The sequence below is a fragment of the Fragaria vesca genome, linkage group LG6 (genome assembly GCF_000184155.1).
Source record: "Fragaria vesca subsp. vesca linkage group LG6, FraVesHawaii_1.0, whole genome shotgun sequence".
Classification (NCBI taxonomy): domain Eukaryota; kingdom Viridiplantae; phylum Streptophyta; class Magnoliopsida; order Rosales; family Rosaceae; genus Fragaria; species Fragaria vesca.
This window is the reverse complement of record NC_020496.1, coordinates 36,265,299-36,289,197: the sequence shown is the minus strand read 5'-3', so window position 1 is coordinate 36,289,197 and position 23,899 is coordinate 36,265,299. Positions and strand designations below refer to the sequence as shown.

The following is a 23,899-nucleotide window of genomic DNA, read 5'->3' as shown; positions in this document are numbered from 1 at the left end:
ATGGGAAGAGGGAAGGTGCAACTGAAGCGAATCGAGGATAAGATCAGGCGCCAAGTGACTTTCTCAAAGCGAAGGAGTGGGCTGATGAAGAAGGCTCGCGAGCTCTCTGTGCTCTGCGGCGTCGAGGTTGGGCTCATCATCTTCTCCGCCAAAGGGAGGCTGTACGAGTTCTGTAGCGGCGATAGGTACGCCGTCCGATCTCTTTTCTTAATTTCTCGGCTTGCAATTAATATATTTTTTTTATCGTTCACACTTTCGACCGCTTGGTTTAGTACTTTCTTCTATATTATATGGAACAAATATCTAGCCACTAAGATCGACCTAGCTAGCTGAATAGCTTTGGTTTGGTTTGGTTTGCTTGCCTGATATTGTATGTATATCTCTATGTGACGTACGTCGGTCAACCGTTGATTTACAAGATATACATGAACTCTTATTCGAATTAGATTGTTTTTTTCTTTTCGAATTAAATTTGCATTATCTGTCTAATTAGCTAGGCAGCTTAAGTTCAATGATGCAATAATGAGCTGCTGCTGGCTAGAAATTTCTTGGCTAGAATTCTGCTGCTATGTTTGTAGAATATATCAGACATATTGGAGCTAGCTCTCTCTCGTCAGGTACCGTTGATAGTGCATGAACCATTTTAGGTAGAGCTATCGAGGCTTCTGTGTACTTCATGCCCAAGATGGTCATCCTGATCATGATCATTTTAACGAATGTATTCGAAATAATGATTTTTATTATTATTATATATGCATGTACTTCATACTTTGGTGGAATATGAGATGATTTTCTTTATGGTCAAGTAGCAGAAACCATCACTTCTTTAATAATGTTGCATGTCATTCGATAGTGTTGGCGGATTACGACGTCTATATAGATAGAACATCAATATCGATATGGAGCGGTGGCTTTTGAGGTGGGGGAATGGAGTTGGTACGATATACTATACGCATGTAGATTAGAGTTTATACAAGATAGTGAAGGTGGCGAGTATAGAGCTGCAGATATTCCCTTTCTTTGTTCTTTTCTTCTACTGCCAGTATTCCCTAGAAAGTTAAGTCGACAGTATTTCACCTGAGCTCAGGAGAGAAGGCATCCGTGCATGGCTGGCTGAAACCGATAGACACTAATCTGGGTCACACTTTAATAAACCGTTGGCATACCTTAAACACACTACTGATACTAACACGATCATATATGAGGTCTGATACTAACACGATCATATATGAGTTTGAGTAATTTAATTTAACATATAACTGAGAGTGATGAGTACACAATCATATACAACTAAGAGTAGGAAAGAATCATAATAATATGCTACTGATCAAAATTACAACTCCATCAATGAGAGGGATGGATTTGATAAGTTGCTTACTAGATGGAGCATTGATATGACTGCTTGGCAGTGTTTACTTGGGTCTGGGAAAAGCATGTTTGCATGGTCTTGATTATCAGATCAAATTTGCCCGTTGTAGTCAATCTAAGTAAGTTATAAGCTCGAAATGAAAGAAATAAAAATAACATCCAGCAACTGTTTTCTGAGTAAATTTTTTATTTTTTATTTTTTATTTTTTATCAGAAGGGTGTTTCATTTCATCTCAAATAGAGGTTACATCATGAATCGATCCACTGTTTTGCGTATAGAGGGCAAATAAGATTAAGTGATTCACGTAAGGTAGGATCCTCCTTACACTTTTCCGCTCACTTAATAAACACAAGTGAGCCTACAATCACATCTCATCGATCATAGGCATCTTAGATGAAAGGGAAATAACAAAAATAGAAAAACAAAGCAAACTTATGATCCCAAACAAAGATCATAGGTAATTCATCAGAAAAAAGAAAAGAAATCAAAACACTTCCTTGCCCATGAGATTAGGGCTAGGAGGTTTAGGCACCTTCACAAAGCTTGGTTGCTTCTCTTCCTTGTTTCGCTCTGGCCTCGGCTTCGGCTTTGGCCATTTTTGGATTTGGATTTTAGGCACCCAAATCTTATTGGAAAGTTTTCATGTGTTGCGCATACAAGATGCCAGCAGAGAAGTTCACAACCTTCGAACTTGCCAACGCAAGAGAGATTGTGAACGACTTCATGCCGTCGTCGATGGAGGACGACGTCTTGAAGGAGGATTCGATGGTCTTCGAGAACGAGGAGGAGGCCATCATTTGATTGATTGAAGAGGAAGAGATTTGGGTTTTGGTGGCTATTGCGGTAGCCTTTGAGTTTTGGTGTTTAGGAGGCTAGGGTTTTAGGGTTTTCCACCTTCGATGAGCAAATAGCAACTACTTCCTTCAAAGAAAAGAGAAAGAAAAAAAAAGGACGGCTATTAATTCAGTGTTTTGACCTCTGTGATAGAAAATCTTTTGTTCCTTGGCCAAAGAAAGGAAGAAATTGCCAATGAGGTTTGGCTTAGTTGGCAAGGGCGGGTTTGTGGTGGAGACCCCATCCAAGTTCGATCCCGGCCCGCTACCAAACAGGTCTTGTTGGTTCGCGATCTGTAAATTCTTCTGTTGAAATCCATACCTGGAGGCTGGTGTGACATATACATGTCCACTGTCAGTCCTTCAGGGTTGAGGTTGCAGGTTAGCCCTGTCTATGGTGGTGTAGTGTAACCAAGCCTTTTGAAGCCTGTGTAAGTGTGGATAAGCCTTTTTACATCTCTTTTAGTTAGTACATGACCTAAAATCGGATTTACCTTAAAAAAGAACTATTTTGACTCAACTAATTAGGACTTAGGATGAATCTTATGTTTAGAGAACTTAGTGGAGAGTGTGTCCCACTGTCAATTATGTATATGATATAAACTTATGTTGCAATTGAATAATAATATAAGATGATTAATGGTAAAAGTAGGTTTGAGTTTGGATTCCATGGGTTAGAGATGCAAAAACTATTTGAAAAATAATAGGTTTGGGTGGTACGGTCTATAATTTGAATTTGGGTTTAGGTTGTAGACAACGCTTGGATATGTCCTAAGGAAATACATCGGAAAGTTGTTAACAAGTTAATAATTAATATAATAAAATATTATATTATGAGTAATAAATGCAGGGAAAGAAACGAGAAAAGTGAGCTCTTTTGGATTTTGAAAGGAATTAATTTCCTCCCAGTTTTCCCTTCGGTCAAGAATTTTGCTTCCCCTAACACGTACATGAAAGGAAAAACTTTCATTTTCTAATTACTTTCCGTGAACCAAACGAGGCTTAGAAACTAAGTCGAGTTGATGACTCGATGATGTAGAGGATTTTTTTTTTTTGAGAATATCAACGACGGTATCCTTAAAAGATACTTAAAGGAAAAACTTTCATTTTCTAATTACTTTCCGTGAACCAAACGAGACTTAGAAACTAAGTCGAGTTGATGACTCGATGATGTAGAGGATTTTTGTTGTTGAGAATATCAACGACGGTATCCTTAAATGATCCGGATTCTCTGTTGGATTTAAGTTGTTTGGATGTCTTATAACCATTAAGGTTAGGGTTGCTTGGATTCTCTGTTGGATTTAAGTTTCTTGGATTTGCTTGGATATCGTATAACCATTAGATGGAGTAAGAATGACATAAGGATGATGTAGTGGTCCCATATTGTACTCAATCTAATGGTTAGAAGTCATCCAAACAAATCCAAGCAACATAAATCCAAGTAGAGAAGCTAAATTCATCCTTAAAGGCTTTCCAGATTAATCCGTGTCGAGGGATAATATTAGAACGCTTCATCTCCTTTGGCCATCAAGAATAAATTAGGATTTAACTCCAATTAGCGTCGGTTGAGATTCGAACCTGGGTATGGGGGTTCCACCTAGGCTTTTACCAACTCGAGCACATGCGGTGGTTGTAGAGAATTATTTTATGATTACTTTCCGTGAACCAAAACTAAGTCGAGTTGATGACTTGATGATGTAGAGGATTATGCCACATGTCAACCTAATACACAATGTGTTAAAGAGAGTCCGAGCCAGCCGGTCTAAGCTTCTCACCGGAGTTAGGACCATCTATGTAATTTTTCAGAATGACAGTAGTCAAGCTAGAAATAATTACCCTTTTTAATTAGCGTGGTTGAGCTCCTAGAATGATCCTGAGAAGAAGAGAGCTTTCCCTTATTTTCAATGTGGGATACATGACCGCCCTTACCAAAGTATTTCATCCAAGTTGGGGCATCCATCCAAACTTTTGTTAAAGTCTCTTTGCCTTGCCTTGGTATGTTAATTATATAATTAGGCCTACAATCACCAAGTAGTGTGTGCGTTTTAAACATCTTAAATCTGGTACTAGCAAGTGTATTTAAACTATTATGGATGCGTTTATGTAGTCCTTTAGCAGATTGAATATTTGATTACACCATGATCAAATTTCTATTATATTTGGCGATCGGGTAGATGTACAAAACCCTGCACATTTGCCACTATATGGCACAAGAGTTTACGTTTTATATTCTTATTGCAGAGAAAAACAGAAGATTTTGTTCAATTCTATGAAGTGCCGAGGTATGTATAAATTTTGTTAACTCAAAAAAAAATTTGGATAAAAATAAAAATTGGATCGTATTAGAGTAGCAGGAGGCAAAAGGTTACATGTTACTTCAAAAACAAGATCAGACTATAGAAATGACCAAAAGGAAGACTGAGTAGCTAATGGAGAAATTACTCAAATTAGTAAACGTTAGGTTGTATAGGAGAGAAGGGGGAAAAAAATGATAGTAGTACAAAAAGGAAATGGTCGGGAATCAGATGAAACAAACGGGATATGATTTTTCGAACAACAAAAGGGAAATGGTTGGCAATCAGATGAATACAAAGAATGAATTTTTTGTTCGTATGAGCAAAAATTAGAGTTGTTTTCCAGATCAATTGAAAAGATATGGTTATAGTTTTTATGTACCAAAAAAAACATATATATAGTTTCTATAGTTTGAAGAGGGTAGCAGATGCACATCATCCCGAAACCCCAGGGAAACCTGGTTTCAGGGAAATAACTATTAGATTCGGTCATACCCCAGTAAGCATACAAGGTGTGCTTTCCACTTTTTGTTCGAGTCTTTGGAAGCATATCTCATGTATTTGACTTGATGACACGGCAACACTGTCTTCTATACCATTGAGGGGATGTCTAATCAGTACGACAGTACATAGAGCACTACATTTTTTTTTTTTTTTGTGAAAATGACATAGATTCAATCCAATACATTTCTCACCTAATCCTCTTCTTAGACGTATGACATGGCCATTTGAGGCGTGAAATTCGTTGCATCGCTTATGCATGAAACATTTTTTGTGTAACATTATATGGTCATAAAGATTCTTACCTCATGAGGCATAAGATAGCCTAACTACCAGGCGCTATGCGGCGGGTAGATGTGCCAAGCGGCACCTAGTTGGTAGTCTAACTACCCATCGCTTGATGCCTAGGTGCTGCCTTTTGGTCACTGATCATTGAAGTACATAAGTTGAGCACCTCAGCAAAAACCAATTCGCATACATCTAATTGATATGGCAAAAAGGATTCATGTTAATCCTTCAAGGCATGGTAAAATCTTTAAAATGTTCAGGTCTGTTTAGTCATTGTGATTGTGAGCTAACTTCTAGGACGTGTCAAGCCTAACAAGATGGAGATTACTGAGTGTTCCAAGTGTCTAATAGAGTTGTGCATGAAAATCTACGCATTTGAAAAGGAAACTTATCGTTTAGTATCTTTTTTTTTTTTGGGTAAACGTAAAGGGACTAACATCATCTATCCATGAAAATTTATTGGCAACTTATCGTTTAGTATCATGATCCTTATGATTCTTTAAAAAGAAAATCATGGTCCTATGATTTCCCTGTGACATCATGGGCATCAGGACATGCCAGGAGTCATTTTCATATAGAACTTGTGCCCACTCTTTTTTCATAAGCCAAATCTGCTCCCTCAAATTAGTACCTCTCAACTCTCTACTTGCATACTTTTTTGTGTGTGTGTGTGTATTATTTACAAATCTAATTCCACTTTGGCCTAAACTTCTATATTCCAGCTTCGTACTGTTTTAAGTAAACGAGTCATCCTTCCATACAGGTCTAACACAATTTGACACTTGCATGAAGAATTGCTTATTAAGCAAGAAACTGATAGAACATCTTTCTTTTTTCCACCAAGTATTTATATAGAAGTTTAGTACTAAAGTAGATTGTACTTCTTTCGAATGTACGCTACTGATGCACATTTTCACAAAATTGCATTATACATTTGTTATGAGAATGAGACTTAAAATTCTATTCCCTTTTACTGTATGCTTCTGCTAGAAACATTCATAAAATAGCTCTAATAAGTATGACTGTATGACAGTATATATCATAGGTGGCCAACTTTTTCATTCTTGTACCTTTTCTAACAAACTTTTCTTCTGCTTCAGTTTAGGGAATGTTCTCGAGCGTTACCAAATACATACTGAGGAGGAAATAGCTGTTCCCAAGAATTCCAAGGTTCGTCAGAATTTTGGCCCTTACACAAGTTTGGCACAGCCATAATATTACATATAAACTCTTGTACTTACAATGCAAATAGTGGTCATTATTTCCTTACAACTGAAATGAAAGCAAGCTAGTTATGACAGGCAAAAAAGGAAAAAAAAAAGAAAAAAGTTGGCCGAAAGGCTTATGTTTATGAAGAAACTGGAGAATCCATGCTTGTTTATCATTGTTAGCTAGGGACTTCATACTGCACACAGAGACAGATATATAAGAAAATTGATAATGCCCAGATGGTCAACTGCAGCCAAATAGACAGCTATACGGATTCTGTAGTAAAGATTCTAGACTAATAAAATTATAACAAAAAAAGGAACTGAAATTTACACTCCCATTTTCCTTTTTTGGCAATTTAAATTTTGTCTTTAGTGACATGTGTTTTGTCTTTTTGTGAAAACTTTACCTAAAAAGGAAATTAAGGTGGGAGTGTAAATTTCACTCCCCTTTTAACTGACCATAAAATTTGTATCGAACAAGAGTATCCTAACAGACTAGAAAAATTGAGAAGCTTACCAAGTTTCAACTTTGCTATTGTTGAAGCTGACATACGGCTCCAAAAGAGAACCTAGAGTAGAGTGAAATTTCACTTTCAGCAAAACTGACAAACATAAATTGGTTAGCAGGGTGTAGCGAAGCTAAGGTGTTTCTAATGTTGCCTTGTTTATTTAATTTTTCTTTTTTCAATTTTCACCTTGTATAATATGAAAACACCGTTGGGTAGCCAGCCATATAACACATTCTGCCATATAGCTGATGAAGATGGCTGTTGGAGGTGCTAGCTAGCTGGGTTGTTATTAGCTAGTCACATTTCACTTCTTCACTATTTAGCTGGAGCTAGTGAACATCCCTTTGAACAAAAAAAGGCTAGTGGAGTTTGCTAATATTTCTGGAGTTGCTCTGTGAATTGAAAATATGCGTTTCAATGACCTATACCACCGCAGATTATGTTCATCATTTGTTAGTTCTTATTTCTGAATTTATTAATCTCTGCCTGCAGAAACAAAATTTGGAATTGACTGGTAATGGCACATGCGCTAAGAAATCCCTGAAAATGATTCAAAGGTAACTAAGGTTGTTATGAACAGGCTGTATTTAATTATACGTTTGGATGATCCATGTACATGATTGCACTGATTGGGATTTGGTTATTGTGTTTTGTGTTTTGCAGTGAACTAGAGGCACAGAACATTGAAAATCTGGATGTGACAGAGCTCACTCAACTTGAGAAGCAACTGGATGGAGCATTAAGACAAGCAAGATCAAGAAAGGTAAGTTCAGATTATTTATAATATAATACTGTTTTCGGTTTATGTCCTCAGGTCGTGATTTTTCAGTGTCAAATTTGGTTTCTTATTTCTTGCAGAAGTCGAAGTAATTAGAAAAAATATAAGCCACTAGTTACTCAATTATATAGATTCCCAGTGTTTTATTGTGATAAAGTAGTATGAGGTTTATGTCCTCAGGTCGTGATTTTTCAGTGTCAAATTTGGTTTCTTATTATGTCCTCTCAGATTATTTATAATATAATACTGTTTTCGGTTTATGTCCTCAGGTCGTGATTTTTCAGTGTCAAATTTGGTTTATTATTTCTTGCAGAAGTCGAAGTAATTAGAAAAAATATAAGTCACTAGTTACTCAATTATATAGATTCCCAGTGTTTTATTATGATAAAGTAGTATGAGGTTCACATCCAAAATCAATTGGCAATGTGTGAAATGGCCCAAACTCACGCCCCCGCACGTGTGGCAAATTTTTAAGCCTAACACGTGGACAACATTTGGGGTGACGTGGAGTTCGTGTGGCCATTGGGCTTCACACGTAGACGTGGGTAACCCGCTATGATACATGATAAAATAGTCTGAGATTCACATCCAAAACCAAGTAGCAATGGATAGAGTGACCCAAACCCTTATAAACCCACAAACAATCCCGATGTGGGATTTATATCTCAACACTATGCATAAAATCTACAAAGTATGTAAAGAACATAGTTCAAGTTTTAAAGCTGATCTGTTTTTATCTTTTTTGTTTTGTTTCGGTTCTCTCTCATCTGTACTTTGCTCTTCAAGACCAGAATAGTATATTATGAATTGTATTGTCCAGTGTGATATACTGGGTTTATCTAATGTGATTATTGTTTTCATAAATGGTGCAGTCGCATCTCATGATTGAAACCATATCAACTCTCATTGAGAAGGTATGGCCATCTCTCTGCCAGTTTTGTAACATCAAACTTCATATTATTAATCTTTATATGCAATTTCTTCCTTGCTAGCTGTCTACGTATGTATTCAAGTAAGATGGAAAGTGAGTTCGAAGAGTCTTCTCTTAAGTTAGATGCAGGCTCAATTTGGTTACACTGATGATGACTAGTAATAGTTCAGGTGAAAGTTGAAGGGATTGGTTCTATACATAGTCCGACAAGAAAGTGTGCAACATTTTGTTTGTTTGCAACTTTATCTTGTAACCTTCTTTGAGATCTGTTTTTTTTTTTTTAAATTCGATGGAGACAAAGTTCTTTGGCAGTAGCTTTAACGAGCCTGTCTGTTTTAGAGAGTCATTTTTATTGTTTGCTGTGCAGTAGGAGTTTCTTAAGTAAACAGAAATGGTAAGGATCCATATCAGAAGGGGAATGAAAATCACTAGTGTTTATAAGGCCCAACACCAGGATGACACATCTTAGTGTACTGCTTGGCCATAGGCACTCATCTCACAACCAATTTTGTCAATTCCTGCATAATGGGGAGTTTATTTACTTTGTTTGTGTGTGTGTGTGTGTTGGGGGGTTGAACTCGGTATGGCTGAGGTTTTGTTTTCAATGAGATGTTCTTGTGCCTTAACTACTATGAAAAATTGTATGAACTATGGAATGAGTGATGTATAGGAAATACGAAACGATGGCCACTGCAGCTATATGCAGAAGTATAGTATCACTACATAAATATATACAAGTTAGTCTAACTTGTTTTGCTGGTGGCTGTAATGCAAGAACAGGGAAAGAAGCTGGGAGAAGAGAAGGAACTCATGGAAAAGCAGGTAATTCAAATTGCTAATTACTCCTACTGGAACACAAATTTAAAATTTTATTGCATATATATGCTGCTAGCTAGCACAAATGTAGCGAATTAAGAAACTGGAACACAACTAAATTAACTCACGAATGTCTATGCTTTAAGTACCGGTGTACTGAGAATTGAGAGCTTATGAGTTTTGTTTTGTCGTATTATTAATCTTCTCTAAACGCACCGTTTTGCGGGCCTTTAGATTGCAGCACTGATGGCTGAGCAGGCGAACCAGCAGGAAGAGGCAGCTATTGCTGCTGCTAATGACAATGGTGATGAAGATGAGGATATGGAAGGAGAAGCAGATGAGCAGAGCAGTCGTGGCAACAGCAAACATCCAGTGCTTAATTTGTTTTAGAATTCCTATTTACTATTTGCTTGTGTTTTGTTTGTCCATACGTGTGTATTTTAGCTCGGTCATATGCATGATGAATGCGACGTGGCAGAAGCAGATACTGTCCACCGCAACTCCTAATGACACTGGTAGTAGTAGTAGTCTCGAGAGGCTAGGGACAAACCCGCACCGTATCAGCCTCAATTCAGTCAATTGTGTTTTGTGTCTGGGAGAGAATGGTTGTATGTATAATGTGAAATGTGATTGTAGCCATCAACCTCTGCGCTCTAGGGGTTTCTCTCTAGCGCAGTGCTTGCAGTGTTTAGCGAGTAAAACGTACAATAAAAAAAATGTTTGATGCTTTTAATTTACATGGATAATTGTAGGATGTATGCTTCTTCTTCTTCTTCTTTTATTTTTTTTTTTTTTTTTTTTTTTTCGTATTTCATTGTAGGATGTATGCTTGATGATTCAAAGGCCCGAAGGAATCCAAAATTACACAGAATAAAGTAAAATCTACGTATTCCCTGAACTACCAAACGAGAAAGGAAAAAATAGAAAGGGAATCGTTCTGCAATGAGGTTAAAATTGCAGTGCAAAGTGGAAAACAACCTCAACGCATGATCAATGATGCTTTATGCTTGTTGTTATGGACCTCTTATGTAAAAGATTGAAAAAGTATGAAACAAAATTTGTGATTGGCTATGGAATTTGCCATAGATATCTGTCATAGTATCATTCATTGTGCTTTTGATTCTCTATGGCCATTAGTTTTTGTGCTCTGTAATTATAAGTGTAATCACTGCAGTTTTAATCAACAAGACTCCATAAATTTCATTTCAAAGTTTACATATATAGTAAAAGACTCCAGATGCAATCTCCAACTGAGACCGAAGCAGCGGGCAGTGGAATCAGATGCCTGAAGTAGCTAGTCGCCGCCGCCAGTGTAGATGTGAACACCAATAGCTATGAGAAAGATGGTGATGAGTCCAAAGTAAATGATGGTGTGCACCAAAATGGAAACCCCGCTAGTCTGCATGTTGTTGAACTCCACCACTCGGCTCTTCCCGGGCAGCTGAAACAGCAACCCTGGAGTTAACAGTACGAAGAGCGCCACCGCTATCAACACCGGACCCCAATCTGCCATTTCCCCTACCACTCTAAGGAAGTGTACCAGTCACTAGAACTGGTTATAGCACTGGAAGTATAGAAATGAAAGATGAACAAGAAAGAAGCACAATAAAAAGAGTAGGGTTAGTCAAGCTAGAGAAAAAGGACAAAAGAGTATGCACACTCCACGACGGAGCTAAAAGTTAGAACTTAGAAATCTTCAGACGGCCGTGATACCATGGATCACAACGCTACTCTGATAGATACAACAATCCCTATTGGCCGGCATCTCTGTTCTCTTTTCTGTTCGGATTTTTGGACGGCTCTTGTATCAACTAGGAGTCTAGGACCTTGTTTCAGGGCCAATCAACTAGCGCAGGGTCCAATCCTTTGTCTTAGCTTGGCCCAAACCTGATCAATCCGGGTTGACCTTAGTCAATTCCAATAGCAAACATGTTTCTGCATTATTCAAAGAAGTAACAGTTCATGTAATATGATCTTTACCCTACATCCTTGGTGTAATGCCCTTTATTTCCTGTAGAAAGGCAAACTAAACAAGGTAAGCATTCCAAACATGCATATACTAACCACTACTTTACAGTTCATCTGTTGCCACATTTTTTCACGGATCTTTCTGGAAAGAAAAACTCCACCTTTCATCAATCTCTAAAGCAAGAAAAGCACCCTTCTAACAAACACTTATTGGAAGCTTATGAAAGCAAACACCTTTGATTGTTTGTTTTCATCCCATAAAGCAAACCCACCACCTTCTCCTAATACCTTTCCTCTGTTTTAATCCCAAGGTCTTCTTTCTCATTAAGTTTGGCATCCCTGTCTCTTCTTCACTAAGCAACTAAGCTTCATTCTTCTACATAATACTAGACATCATACCAGTTTATCTATCCATTTCACAAGTTTCCATACCTCCATTTTGTAAGCAGAGTGAGAGCAGAGAGAAAGATGAGTGCTGATTGGGGGCCGGTCGTTGTTGCAGTGGTCTTGTTCATTCTCTTGTCACCGGGGCTGCTATTCCAATTACCAGCAAGGACGAGGGTGATGGAGTTCGGAAACATGATGACAAGCGGGATTGCTATCCTGGTTCATGCCATCATATACTTCTGCATACTGACTATCTTGATCATTGCAATTGGTATTCATGTACATATCAACTAAGTCTCATTCTAATTTATTGTAAAGTTTTCTTCCAATTGAACTTCTTGTGTGTTTTGCCTTCCTTTTTATGTTTTACTGCTACCCATTGGTTTAGTTTACTTCAACTTGACACTGACACATTGTGAAGAAGCATCTTAATGAAATGAAACTAGTTATGCCTTGCATCTTTCCAGGCTCTATATCACAAGGTTGTTCCCTATTATTCTCCCAGACTGGTTTATCTTATTAAGTCCACTTAGTTTAAGTTGTTTACTATCATATACAAACAAGACCATATCAAAGATTTGAAAGTAGTAATTCTAAGTTCATGGACATTACCTTACCATTTTAAATCGAATCAAAGATTCTAGATTACCTAAGCCCCGTGCCTTACCATTTTAAATCGAAGCTTGCCCATCCAAGCATCTGTTTAAATAATAGAGGGAACTATCTATACACATATCTGTTTCCTAATATAAGAATGAATAATTGATAGAATGGAATGGATGATATGTTATTGATACTGAATCGTATACATATACAGAGACTTCTAGTTATCTGTTTAGCCAATTGGTACTGAATCGTATACATATACTGAGACTTCTACAAGTCAGGAATCAACTACAATCAAGGATATCTATTTACAAAAGGAAAACTGATGTACAGCTAACATATGCAGATCTTCTATTCTAAATAGGGAAGATATGGAAGATTGATTTCCTAACACCTAGCTAACCCAAGGGGAACAAAGTATGAAGTATAAAGTCTGAACACACACTTCACACTTCACAAACAAATCCAACACTGGAATTTGGTATATGAACAACCAAAGATTTTCATCCGTTCTTCACCACCTATCTTAAACAATAACTAAGAAATGATTCCCAGATCATTGACCACTTGAAAGAGAATGTCAATACATACCTCCAGTAAACCGACTTCTAATTCAAAAATTTAGACCACTCCTCAAATATAATATCTGTGATAGATGTGGACAGTAGACTTGTGGACACATTCATTATAGGTTATCTAGTTCCGACTCAATGCGGCAAAAGTGGTTTCAATTTGAAGCTTTTAAAAATTTAAACAGGTCTTCAAGTGTGAGTCCTGAAGCACCAGCTCTCCCTACCTCTTTGGCTCTATAATCTTTTTTGGTTCCATTATTTCAGTAAAGGAGGTTCAGCTTAGTATTAGATTTCAAGTTAACAGACTCTAGTCTCCTATTGGATTACATTGCACCAGAGAAACTGATCAAAGAAAAAGGGTTCTCAAATCCCAGATCATATGAAAACAATAAACATTATGCACAATAACTCAAAGCCAGAGCTGCATCAATCTTCAAATCTAGAAACAAAAGATCTGTGCTTTTATACGTACTTCATTTCAAAACTAACAATAAGAGTTACAACTTACAACAACAAAAGCTCAGACAAGGCTAAAGAGACACACAGATCCAAAAGCTGGGCGAGAGTACCGGATCATCATCAGCCGGTGTAGATGTGGACGTGTACGGCCAAGATGAGAATGGCATAGAGCGCGAAAAAGATGAGTGTGTGTACAGCTATGGCTTTGCCGTTGGTCTTCATGCTCCCAAACTCCACCTGCTTGCCGTTTCCCGGCAACGAGAAGAGTAGTCCCGGTTGCAGCAGGATAAACAGCACAACCCCAATCAGCACTGGGCCCCAGTCCGCCATTTCCTTCAAGTCTAAAGCTTCAAATCAAAACAGGGTCGGAATGAGATCCAAAGATGGTAGCTTTTAGTGACCAAATGAAGATGAGGACGCAAGTGAAAGGCTTTAGTTTAGTTTAGTGTGTTTATCAGGATGTGTGTAACTGACTCACTTGGGATTCTGAATTGTAAGTGAACAAGGTGGAACGGTGTACGTGGAAGCTAGTGAAGGGTTTTGGTTGTCTGCTTTGCGTTACAGAACATAAACCATGCAATTGGGTCAAGAATAAAGTATAACTAGAAGCACCCCACTGAGTTCAAAGCTTCCTTTTTTTCTTTTTTATTCTTTTCTGGTTTGACTAATCTTGGATTAAAATCATGAAATGATTGAAAATGCCAAAGAAAGTTGAATAGGGTCAAGTTGTTGCCAGCCCTTAATTTGTGAAAAGGAGAGTGATGAAGCATATAACAGCCAACTCTTGAATGCTAATGGAGCTGCTAGTGATTGTAATCAACTTAATAATGCATTTTCTTGTGTATAAGAGTCATGGTGATGATGAGTTATGGCCTTGAAAACAATAGAAAATGATGCTCTCCCCTTATCCAACAATCCAACAAAGCTAGTGTCAAGAGATTAAGATTTAAAAAAAAGGGGGTAAAGTGGAGTGGATGGCTGAAAATTCAGGTTGCTTTATTACGGGATTCCTATTCCCTCTTTTAAGGGCTTAACTACAAGTTCTGGCATCCAAAGCCCTTTTTTATATGCTCTTTGTCTGTTATTCTTATTCTTCCGCTGAGCTTGAGTCATACAAAGTAAGGAGCTAGCTGATCAAACTGAGAAGAGTTCATCAAGGATGAAAGACTATGCTGCTCTACTGATAGCTTCAGCGCTGTTTGCATTTTTGTCACCAGGATTGGTGTTTCAAATGCCGGGGAAGGAGCGTCCCTTCGCTTTCATGAACATGAAGACGAGCGTTGCCTCCATGTTCTTGCATACTGTAATCTATGGTTTGCTCATGATTCTATTGCTTGTTGTTCTTGACATTCACATCTATGCTTAGGAAACACATCGGTTATCCAAGGAACAAGCTTTAGGTGCTTTAAAGGTTAGACTGATTTAGCTTTCTGTGTTACTCTTATTATTCATTTACTAGTTATGCAGTGGTACGGTGCTTCACCTATCTATGTATTCTACACCTTCATAAATTCTGCTATGTGTAAATGATGAAGAGTTATGTTGTGTATTAATCTATCTGCTTATAAAGTTATGAACCGTTTTGTTTTGGCTAGCAACTTGAATTGCTATAGGGGCACAAGGGTATCTAAAACTCAAGTATTTAGTTTGGAAACAAGAACATGGACAAAAGGGAGGGTCTAATGAAGGTTGGTGCTTTTTCTACTACTGTATCAGTTAGGAGCTGAAACGATTTCTGGCACAAACTGCTATATTCTACTGTTTAACACTTTAACCATTCATGTTAAAATCACACTACTACCTGTGCTGCTACTGATTAACCATACATGCACAAAAATGGATTCACTTTCTGGTAGATGCATGGTAAGTTAGTAACTACTACACATACTAATTGCTTATGTTATACATGTTGCAATAAAGATGATTTTTTTGTCATTCCATCCAACCTTAGATCTACTAGGAATAAAAACTATTTGCAAGATGAATTCATCTCTCCAGGTCCCGCAGAGTTAAATATAGCAGCGGACAATCTGAAGTTCTGAACTTAGAGAAATCTAAAATCTTTACCTTGACATCTGAATATGATGTTAGAATCAATATTCCTAATCCATGAACAATCTATAACTCAGAAAAAGGGGGAAATGCAGTTATTAGCAGGTAAAAATCATTGAGAAACAACATAAAGTACATGACACATCAACCTGATATGTTGCGTAAATGAGACAATCAAATCCTGAGTTCATAAGTTGGTACTGGACACATTTGAGTGGTTTAAGAACCAACATACATATGGACTCCAATAGCCAACAAGAAGATACAGATGAGAGTAAAGTAGATGATGGAATGAACCAGAATTGACACTCCACTAGTCTGAAAATTGCCAAACTCGACAAACCGGCTTTTCCCAGGTATCTGAATCAGCAACCCTGGAGTCAGAAGTATGAACAGCACCACTGCTATGAAAACTGGCCCCCAATCCGACATATCTGATCCTTGCCTTCCTGCACTACTTCTCTCTCAAACTTCAAATGTGGAACAGATTTGTGATCTGATCTGCTAATGAGTTCTAAAATAGCCAATGAGGAAGATAAGGATTGGTTGGTATGGACAAAGAAAGATGAAAGGTAATGCACTAATAATTAGAAAGTTGGGTACTAATTGCCTTTGGGGAGGAAGAGACAAGGGATTGATGACTAGAAAAGGTGAAGGTTACAGAATCAAGCTATTCTATTCACATGCATCTTGAGGAAGCTTCTCACTAAACAATGGCTTGGCTATTCACATTGGATAGTGAAAAAGAAACACCCTTTTGTAAATTGTGATTCATGGTATGTTTCCTTCCACAACTAGCCAAGGCATTGTAGATAGAAGAAGTCTCTGTTCTTTGATAGACCAACCAAAAACCATCCAACACTAGAAAGCTCTTTCTTCCCCATCTCCATCCGTCTCTTTTTCAAACATGTATAAAATGCTTGTGGAGCCATTTGTTCATGGGACATCAAAGGAAAGATACTTTTCAATTGCTTGAGAGCCCAACAAAGCATAAAAAGCCCAACATAGATCAAGTTCATTCCTTGTTTACAAGCCTAACAGAATTAAGCATAAAAGCCCAAGAAACCACAGTACATAATTACATACATATTCACAGCCTATAAAAATGAAACGTCGACAGCAGGGTTCGAACCTGCGCGGGCGAAGCCCAACAGATTTCAAGTCTGTCTCCTTAACCACTCGGACATATCGACTTTGATGAGACTGGTGTACAGAAAACTGATAATATTCATTGATAATTATATAATGGATACGTCTCGTCCTTCAACAGTTCAATGTGATCGGGATGCTCTCTCCATCATTTGGTTTCTGTATGAGAATGACAACATGATATAATATTAATGTACACAGCAAAGCAGAATATGAATTTGCAGACGAAAGAAATGGGTGGGGTGACCTGAACCACTTGACACTTGGTATCATAATTGAGTAGAGGGACATCTACGATCCCTGTCTTTCTTTCCTGGGCCATTTTCCAGTTTTTAAACAAGGTAAAGGCCACCGACCTCATGTTCCTCATGGTTTTTATATGCACTTAATGCTAAGACGACAAACCTAATACTTTCAGTTCTATCATGAACCCGATTACTATAGCGTTCTATTATTCCCTCACCAATGTATGATTCTATTAAGATGCCAAATCCCAAGTTGTGATACACTGATACCATTAGTTTTGTTTTTTTGTTTTTTCGAAATGACCATTAGCTAAATGATAGGGGTGACAAAATTTCTGGGAAGCAAAATTAGTGGCACCCTTCCAAAGATTAAGTGATTGAGACGCATAGCCAAAAGCCAATCAATCAACCGGATTTGAATCCTCCCCACTTGTTTCATTAGATTTTTATCACCCACTTGATTTTTTCTAATTATTTGTTCAAAATTTAGGATCAGAACAAACATCAAAAATATCGAAATATTTAGTCGTTATATTATCCACAATTTAGCAGCAAATTATAACCTTATTATATATAAGAAGCTGCAATATTCTTTTTTTTTTCTCTTGAAAATCAACTATGATCTTTATGGAAACAGTAACGACGATGGTCACTGCAGATGTCTCTTGGTAGTTCAACGTGTATAGACTCACAGTCCCATGTTCTGTAATATCGAAAACACCAAATGCGGCTTTATTTTCAAAGATTTTTATATAAACCTGTCACTGGTTCAGGATTGGTGACCCAATCCAGCACATCTGTGACATCACCATCATCACCAGCCTGCCTTGCCTTGCTCACCATTACAATTACCAGTCCATATCTTCTGCTTCATTATACACAAACCAACAAAAACAAACAAAAAGATCAAACCTTTTATCAGAACAAACCCAAATTCCAAAAACACAAACAGAGTTAACCCAACAGAGAGTTTTGCTTCAATGGAGAAGTTGAAGTCGTTTTTCAGCAACAGATGGCTGGTTTTTGTGGCGGCAATGTGGATGCAATCCTGGGCTGGAATTGGGTACTTGTTTGGGAGCATATCACCAGTGATCAAGAGCTCCTTGAACTATAATCAGAGGCAGATTGCAAGGCTTGGTGTGGCTAAGGACCTTGGGGACAGTGTTGGGTTTTTGGCTGGGACTTTGTGTGAGGTTTTGCCTTTGTGGGCTGCTTTGCTTATTGGTGCTTTGAAGAACTTTGTAGGGTATGGCTGGGTTTGGCTTATTGTCACTGGTAGAGCTCCTCCTTTGCCTCTCTGGGCTGTGAGTATTCTAAAGTCTTTTACTTTACTTGTTTTCTAACTTCAAGCAATTGTTTTTTATTTCGTTTAGTATTAATTTGATCTTGTTGATTGGATAGTGGAGTAGTTTGATCGTGTTTCTTTGATAGTAGAGTAGTTGATACTGGTGGATCAAGCCTTTTTGTTTGATTGTATGGATAGTTTGTGAGGATATCAATATGGTTTGAGTTGATGAAACAGTGAGTTTAATGCTAGTTTGGGTTTAGAATAAAGGGAGAACCTTGGATCCTGGAGAGAATATGTTGGTTTGGTTTGGAAAGCAGGGACCAGCTGTCAGCATTTCTGCAATTCTCTTCTACTTTACATAAGATCCTAACACATTTGAAATGAAATTTGGATACCTGAATATGTATTCTTCTATTATGTTTCTCTGAACTTTTGATTTTTACTCACTACCAAGTTATAGATTTACTTGTGGCACTGATGTTATGAAAATGAAATGTCTATGGGAGACCAGATTTGGTCATTTCAGCCGGAGCTCGCTAATTCTCTGTAGATTTCTTTCTAAAGATCCTCTGTATCAGTCAACCTTACCCATGAGAGCTTATGATAGCAAATACTGATCATGAAGATTACAAACAGTATCTAACCGTTTAAACAAAGCGATAGGAGGCAATGCAAAGTGGTGCCCATGTGTTCTTTTAGGAGATATGAAATTCATTTACTTATACTTATTGCCATCTTGCTTGGTTTAATTTTTCTGATTACAACTTGCAGATGTGCATTCTTATATTTGTGGGAACAAATGGTGAAACCTACTTCAATACAGCTGCTCTTGTTTCTTGTGTACAAAACTTCCCAAAGAGTCGTGGTCCTGTGGTTGGAATTCTCAAGGGCTTTGCTGGGTTGGGTGGCGCAATTATGACTCAGATATATGCAGTAATCCATTCCCCAGATCATGCATCTCTGATTTTCATGGTTGCTGTTGGTCCAGCAATGGTCATCATCGCGTTAATGTTTATTGTCAGACCAGTTGGAGGTCACAAACAAGTCCGGCCAACTGATGACATGAGCTTCACATTTATCTACAGTGTGTGCTTACTGTTAGCTGCTTACTTAATGGGGGTCATGCTAGTTGAAGATCTAGTTGATTTGAACCACTCTGTGATCATCATTTTTACAGTGGTTTTGTTTTTCCTCCTCTTGGTTCCCTTTGTGATTCCTATTTCATTGAGTTTCTTCTACCCAGAACCAAGAATTTCAGAAGAGGAGTCACTCCTGTCTGCTACGCAGAAACAAGAAGCAGGCAAATCTGAAGCAGATGCTAATGAGGTGATTTTCAGTGAGGTGGAAGATGAGAAGCCTAAAGACGTAGACTTGCTTCCAGCACTGGAAAGGCAAAAACGAATTGCCCAATTGCAAACAAAACTATTCCAAGCAGCTGCAGAAGGAGCAGTCAGGGTGAAGAGGAGGAGGGGTCCACGTAGAGGGGAAGACTTCACCTTGACACAAGCTTTGATCAAAGCAGACTTCTGGCTTATTTTTTTCTCCCTTCTCTTGGGTTCTGGATCTGGTTTGACAGTGATTGATAACCTTGGTCAGATGAGCCAGTCTCTAGGATATGATAACACGCATATATTTGTGTCCATGATCAGCATTTGGAACTTTCTTGGTCGTGTCGGCGGTGGTTATTTCTCTGAGATTGTTGTGAGGTATACGATGATTACATTCACATCTGGATTTTAAATATATTTTACTTCAAATTCATTTATGTGACTTCTGAAATGAGCTATGTTTCATCATGTATGTTCAACAGGGATTATGCTTATCCGAGACCAGTAGCAATGGCTGTGGCACAACTCATAATGGCAGTTGGGCACCTTTTCATTGCTTTTGGATGGCCTGGGGCAATGCACATTGCTACCATCTTGATTGGGCTAGGATATGGGGCTCATTGGGCAATTGTACCGGCAGCTGCCTCTGAATTGTTTGGCTTGAAAAAGTTTGGTGCTTTATACAATTTCCTCACACTAGCGAATCCTGCTGGTAGTTTAGTCTTCTCTGGTCTGATTGCTAGCAGTATATATGACCGTGAAGCAGAGAAGCAGGCTCATCAGCCTCATCCCATGCATCAGATTCCAGGATCAATTTTCCAAGGAATACTTGGACAGGATGCACCAAAGTGTCATGGTGTGGTATGCTTCTTCTTAACTTCGGTAATTATGTCCGTCTTCTGCGTTATTGCATTTCTTTTGAGCATGATTCTGGTACATCGGACTAGGATTGTATATACCAATCTGTATGGAAAGTCCCGTTCATCTGGGCTTTCATAATTGGATGAGCTCATGCAGAAATTCTTCAATTGTCAATGGCACCTTCAAACTGGAGTTTGTTGTCCAAGATGTTTGTATACTAAGATTTTTTGTGTGGCTCATCAATATATATCAAGCGTGATGAAGGTTAACACTCTCCAGAACTACCGAGGGGCAAAAATGGACACCAAATTTTTTCATTCCCTTGGGGTCTAAGTCAATGCGGCTTGTAGTTGTGTACGATTATCATTGAAGTGTTATAATGTTTAAGTGGAAAACAGAATGTAAGATTTTTACTGTATTGAATTTGGAGATCTGATTGTCTTTGAAATCATTGTATTTCATAGTCATTGTGTCCACAGTTCTGCATGAATGAATAGAAAAGAAATAAGCCTCCTGTGTTTTTTGCCTGAAACTCATCTTTAGTTCTTCAGGTAGTTACTGTTTTATCTTTCCTGGTAAGTGAAAATTTTTGGAGCCAGAGTTTGGTGAAGTTATTAGTTTTTTGTTCTGTATGAAGAACGTGATAGTGAATATGATCAAGACATTTTTGTGGGAGATGAATTTATATGATCCACCATCACAGTATTAACCATGTGCTTTTTTGCCAGTAATTACATTATTCCCAGATGGATCGATCTTAGCTAGCTATCACCGTGATCATTATTGAAGGCGGCGCAGTCTTTCCTTATCTCTCCTTGGTTACCGGTCTTCACACCAACCCTGCCAAGCTTCCTCATTGCAGCGATGAAGGCTCCATTGAAGTTACCTGGGTTCTTAGCAAAATCAATGACAGTAGGCTTAGAAGCAGAGTCAGAGAACAGAACCTCATCTGAAGTCAACAAACCCTTCCCTGCAAGCAAGTTCTGGTAATATGCGTTGTCAAATGTGTCTGGAGTTTGAGGGTCTAGGTGGACTAGGTTGTCAACATCTCGCGGGCAGCCTGACATCAGCTGCTTCGCGTAGCCGGGATCCAATGAAGGATCAACGGCAGAGGCATTTGAAAACGAGTACAAACGGTTTGCAAAACGGCTGCAGTGCGAAAGGCCTAGTGTATGTGCTCCAGACAGGGCAATAACATCAGTTTGGGAAAGGTTATGCTTGGCAAACATGGTGTTGAGTTGCTTCAGATTAAAAAACGGTTCAGGCAAATTTCCAGGGACCCGAGAGGCCTTCGAGACCAGTCCATCTCGACGCCCCAATTCTACGTTAAATGCAGGGCCTCCGGCCTGAAGAAAACTATGATTAGTACTGTTTTTAAGTAAGCTTTCACTCTAAGGAAACTGATGAGCTAAGACTTACTAGGACTACAACATCACGGGCAGCAAGTGCCAAGATGTCAGCACAAGAGACAACACCGGGGCATTGTGCTTCGACTGCTTGCTTAGCCTTGACTACGGTGTCAAAACCATCTCCAGCCAAAGAAAGATTATCCGAGTAATCTTTCTCTGCATCCCCATTTGGTGAATGAATCATTATCGAGGCGTCGCATCCCTGCAACCATTAAATGTGTAAAATGAGCACATCGTGCATTGTCAAAGGTAAGAAACTTGATGGAATGCTACTACATTCGAACACAGCCAGCTAAGTTTCCTACCTCAATAAAGCAATCATGGAAAAACAGCCGCAGAGTACCCGGAATCGTTATAGGGGTTTGGCTGAGTTTCGTAGAGACTGCCTGCTTCACTATGGCCTGAACATTTGGACAACTAGAGCGATAGAAGTTTTCTACTAAACGTGCTTCCGATCTCCTCCCCTGCATACCAATCATCATCAAATACAAACCCAAAAGCACCAACAAGCCTCTCCATACCTCCATTGTGCTATATCCTTTTATTCTCTCTCACTCTCTTTCTCTCTGCCCGTGGTGACACTGACACAGTGTTGCTAATATATACAAGGGAATTGATCAAGACAATGGCGGTGGTGACTCCTCAAACTTACCATATCTGTTAAAAGATTGATGTAGTCATGCATTCATTCTTGGCCTATAGAGCTGTTGTTATAGGGTGTTGGGTGGTCACTGTCTTGCAGAGTTAAAGAGTTAGAGCCATGTGTACGTGTATATATGTATGCAAAAAGACTCGTTCTATAACAATTTTAGGTGTCATTACATGAATTATTATAGCTCGCTCTTTGTCTTATAGTGATTCTTACATGCATCTTTCTGATAAATAGGAACGCTTAGCCATCCCTATATACATATACAGCTCATGGTTAGTCATTCCTTGCTTGTTTGACAATTGACATGAAAACGACCAAGTAACAAATCCCCTTTATCAGTTAATCCCATCTTCAAACGCAAAGCACAAATCATAGTGTTCAAATTGGAAATTCTAGTGGCGTGTGGGGAAGAAGCATTACTGTGTTAAACAAACTTCTAGTAATTACATCCAGTTCTTGTAGATTCTTCCTCCAACTAAATACCATTAATTGTTCTAATAATGCTTTATATGTGAAGTCAATGGAGGGCTGTATCACTTTGTATGATATACATAATACATAATACTGTACGTCTACCGTTACGTACCATTACTAAACCTGTTTACAAACCCTACTTGCTTTCTACAGTGATCGACTCATCATCATTCAATAAGATCAAAGAAATCAATCCCATTCTCGTTTCTGGGTTAGCATAAACTGTGCAAGTAGAGTCATGCATACATTCTTGGTCTAAAGCAGAGTCCGAGACTTTAATCAGTGTCTTAGTAGGTTGTAACCACATCCTAAACCTATAGCACTGTTGTTGTAGGGTGTTGGGTGGTCACCTTCTTGTAGAGTAAAGAATTACAGCCATCTGTGTACGTGTATATCCCGGTTACATCTATGCAATTTTAGCAATTTTACAACCCTTATTATATCTTGCTCTTAGTCTTATTGTTAGTCATTGCTTGCTGGTTTGACAATTGACATGAAAACGACCAATTAACAAATCCCCATCATTTTAGTTATAATAGCATATCTTCAAACGCAAAGCACAAATCCAAGGAGACTTTCATATGTATTGTTCAAATTTGAAATTTCTAATGCGTGTGTGCGGAGAAGCAATGCGTGTTAAACAAAAGGCTTTTTCTCATGTAGTAATTATATCCCGATTCGTGTGAATTATCAACAAATCGATATCAAATTACTGTCGAAACGATCAAAATTAGATAATTCACGTACAATTCAAAACGTAGTGATCAAACATTACGATTTTCCTTCCATTTATTTTACACAACATGGATGAATCAATCCCAGTTAACTATGTCTGGACAACATTATTGCTTCAAGAGGAAAATATCGATCATGAATTGAAGGCGGTGCAGTCCGTCCTAATCTCCCCTTCACTCCCAGT

At 38.3% G+C, this 23,899-nt stretch overlaps 7 protein-coding genes and 1 non-coding gene across 8 annotated transcripts; 4 read left to right on the top strand and 4 right to left on the bottom strand.

The window, feature by feature from the left end:
* LOC101306663 (MADS-box transcription factor 18-like) lies at positions 1–9,920 on the top strand. Its single transcript, XM_004306257.1, has 7 exons — positions 1–185; positions 6,386–6,455; positions 7,498–7,562; positions 7,669–7,768; positions 8,656–8,697; positions 9,495–9,536; positions 9,765–9,920. The coding sequence occupies exons 1-7, from the start codon at positions 1–3 to the stop codon at positions 9,918–9,920; spliced, it is 660 nt and encodes a 219-aa protein (XP_004306305.1).
* A 904-nt stretch (positions 9,921–10,824) lies between these two features.
* Positions 10,825–11,043, bottom strand: LOC101306369. Its single transcript, XM_004306256.1, has one exon. It carries the CDS (start codon positions 11,041–11,043, stop codon positions 10,825–10,827), a length of 219 nt encoding a protein of 72 aa, XP_004306304.1.
* An 899-nt stretch (positions 11,044–11,942) lies between these two features.
* Positions 11,943–12,342, top strand: LOC101292234. The gene has a single exon (XM_004304479.1). It carries the CDS (start codon positions 11,967–11,969, stop codon positions 12,177–12,179), a length of 213 nt encoding a protein of 70 aa, XP_004304527.1. The 5' UTR covers positions 11,943–11,966; the 3' UTR covers positions 12,180–12,342.
* A 1,065-nt stretch (positions 12,343–13,407) lies between these two features.
* Positions 13,408–16,270, bottom strand: LOC101306079. The gene is made up of 3 exons (XM_004306255.1): positions 15,806–16,270; positions 15,590–15,640; positions 13,408–13,876 (listed from the first exon to the last, which is right to left on the bottom strand). Exons 1-3 carry the CDS (start codon positions 16,004–16,006, stop codon positions 13,643–13,645), a joined length of 486 nt encoding a protein of 161 aa, XP_004306303.1. The 5' UTR covers positions 16,007–16,270; the 3' UTR covers positions 13,408–13,642.
* On the top strand, positions 14,645–15,115 carry LOC101291944. The gene has a single exon (XM_004304478.1). It carries the CDS (start codon positions 14,682–14,684, stop codon positions 14,886–14,888), a length of 207 nt encoding a protein of 68 aa, XP_004304526.1. The 5' UTR covers positions 14,645–14,681; the 3' UTR covers positions 14,889–15,115.
* A 415-nt stretch (positions 16,271–16,685) lies between the features above and the next one.
* TRNAS-UGA lies at positions 16,686–16,767 on the bottom strand. Its single transcript has one exon. It is a non-coding gene; the product is annotated as a tRNA-Ser (tRNA).
* A 1,082-nt stretch (positions 16,768–17,849) lies between these two features.
* Positions 17,850–20,799, top strand: LOC101291649. Its single transcript, XM_004304477.1, has 3 exons — positions 17,850–18,272; positions 19,028–19,962; positions 20,067–20,799. The coding sequence occupies exons 1-3, from the start codon at positions 17,949–17,951 to the stop codon at positions 20,581–20,583; spliced, it is 1,776 nt and encodes a 591-aa protein (XP_004304525.1). The 5' UTR covers positions 17,850–17,948; the 3' UTR covers positions 20,584–20,799.
* Positions 20,800–21,049: 250 nt separating this feature from the next.
* Positions 21,050–22,428, bottom strand: LOC101291358 (peroxidase 55-like). The gene is made up of 3 exons (XM_004304476.1): positions 22,160–22,428; positions 21,865–22,056; positions 21,050–21,791 (listed from the first exon to the last, which is right to left on the bottom strand). Exons 1-3 carry the CDS (start codon positions 22,379–22,381, stop codon positions 21,207–21,209), a joined length of 999 nt encoding a protein of 332 aa, XP_004304524.1. The 5' UTR covers positions 22,382–22,428; the 3' UTR covers positions 21,050–21,206.
* Positions 22,429–23,899: the final 1,471 nt, after the last annotated feature.

Excerpts from the sequence above, each read along its gene's own strand:
- LOC101306079 (XM_004306255.1), bottom strand. The coding sequence starts at position 16,006 with ATGTCGGATTGGGGGCCAGTTTTCATAGCAGTGGTGCTGTTCATACTT. Across the intron at positions 15,641-15,805 it reads CTATTGGAGTCCATATGTAT|ATTGTTCATGGATTAGGAAT; the intron begins GTTGGTTCTTAA and ends TCTGAGTTATAG. Across the intron at positions 13,877-15,589 it reads CATCATATTCAGATGTCAAG|TTTGAAGCTTTAGACTTGAA; the intron begins GTAAAGATTTTA and ends ACCCTGTTTTGA.
- LOC101291649 (XM_004304477.1), top strand. The coding sequence starts at position 17,949 with ATGGAGAAGTTGAAGTCGTTTTTCAGCAACAGATGGCTGGTTTTTGTG. Across the intron at positions 18,273-19,027 it reads CTCCTTTGCCTCTCTGGGCT|ATGTGCATTCTTATATTTGT; the intron begins GTGAGTATTCTA and ends TACAACTTGCAG. Across the intron at positions 19,963-20,066 it reads TTCTCTGAGATTGTTGTGAG|GGATTATGCTTATCCGAGAC; the intron begins GTATACGATGAT and ends TATGTTCAACAG.
- LOC101291944 (XM_004304478.1), top strand. The coding sequence starts at position 14,682 with ATGAAAGACTATGCTGCTCTACTGATAGCTTCAGCGCTGTTTGCATTT.
- LOC101291358 (XM_004304476.1), bottom strand. The coding sequence starts at position 22,381 with ATGGAGGTATGGAGAGGCTTGTTGGTGCTTTTGGGTTTGTATTTGATG. Across the intron at positions 22,057-22,159 it reads TCCATGATTGCTTTATTGAG|GGATGCGACGCCTCGATAAT; the intron begins GTAGGAAACTTA and ends TAATGGTTGCAG. Across the intron at positions 21,792-21,864 it reads CCCGTGATGTTGTAGTCCTA|GCCGGAGGCCCTGCATTTAA; the intron begins GTAAGTCTTAGC and ends AGTTTTCTTCAG.
- LOC101306369 (XM_004306256.1), bottom strand. The coding sequence starts at position 11,043 with ATGGCAGATTGGGGTCCGGTGTTGATAGCGGTGGCGCTCTTCGTACTG.
- LOC101306663 (XM_004306257.1), top strand. The coding sequence starts at position 1 with ATGGGAAGAGGGAAGGTGCAACTGAAGCGAATCGAGGATAAGATCAGG. Across the intron at positions 186-6,385 it reads GAGTTCTGTAGCGGCGATAG|TTTAGGGAATGTTCTCGAGC; the intron begins GTACGCCGTCCG and ends CTTCTGCTTCAG. Across the intron at positions 7,769-8,655 it reads GACAAGCAAGATCAAGAAAG|TCGCATCTCATGATTGAAAC; the intron begins GTAAGTTCAGAT and ends TAAATGGTGCAG.
- LOC101292234 (XM_004304479.1), top strand. The coding sequence starts at position 11,967 with ATGAGTGCTGATTGGGGGCCGGTCGTTGTTGCAGTGGTCTTGTTCATT.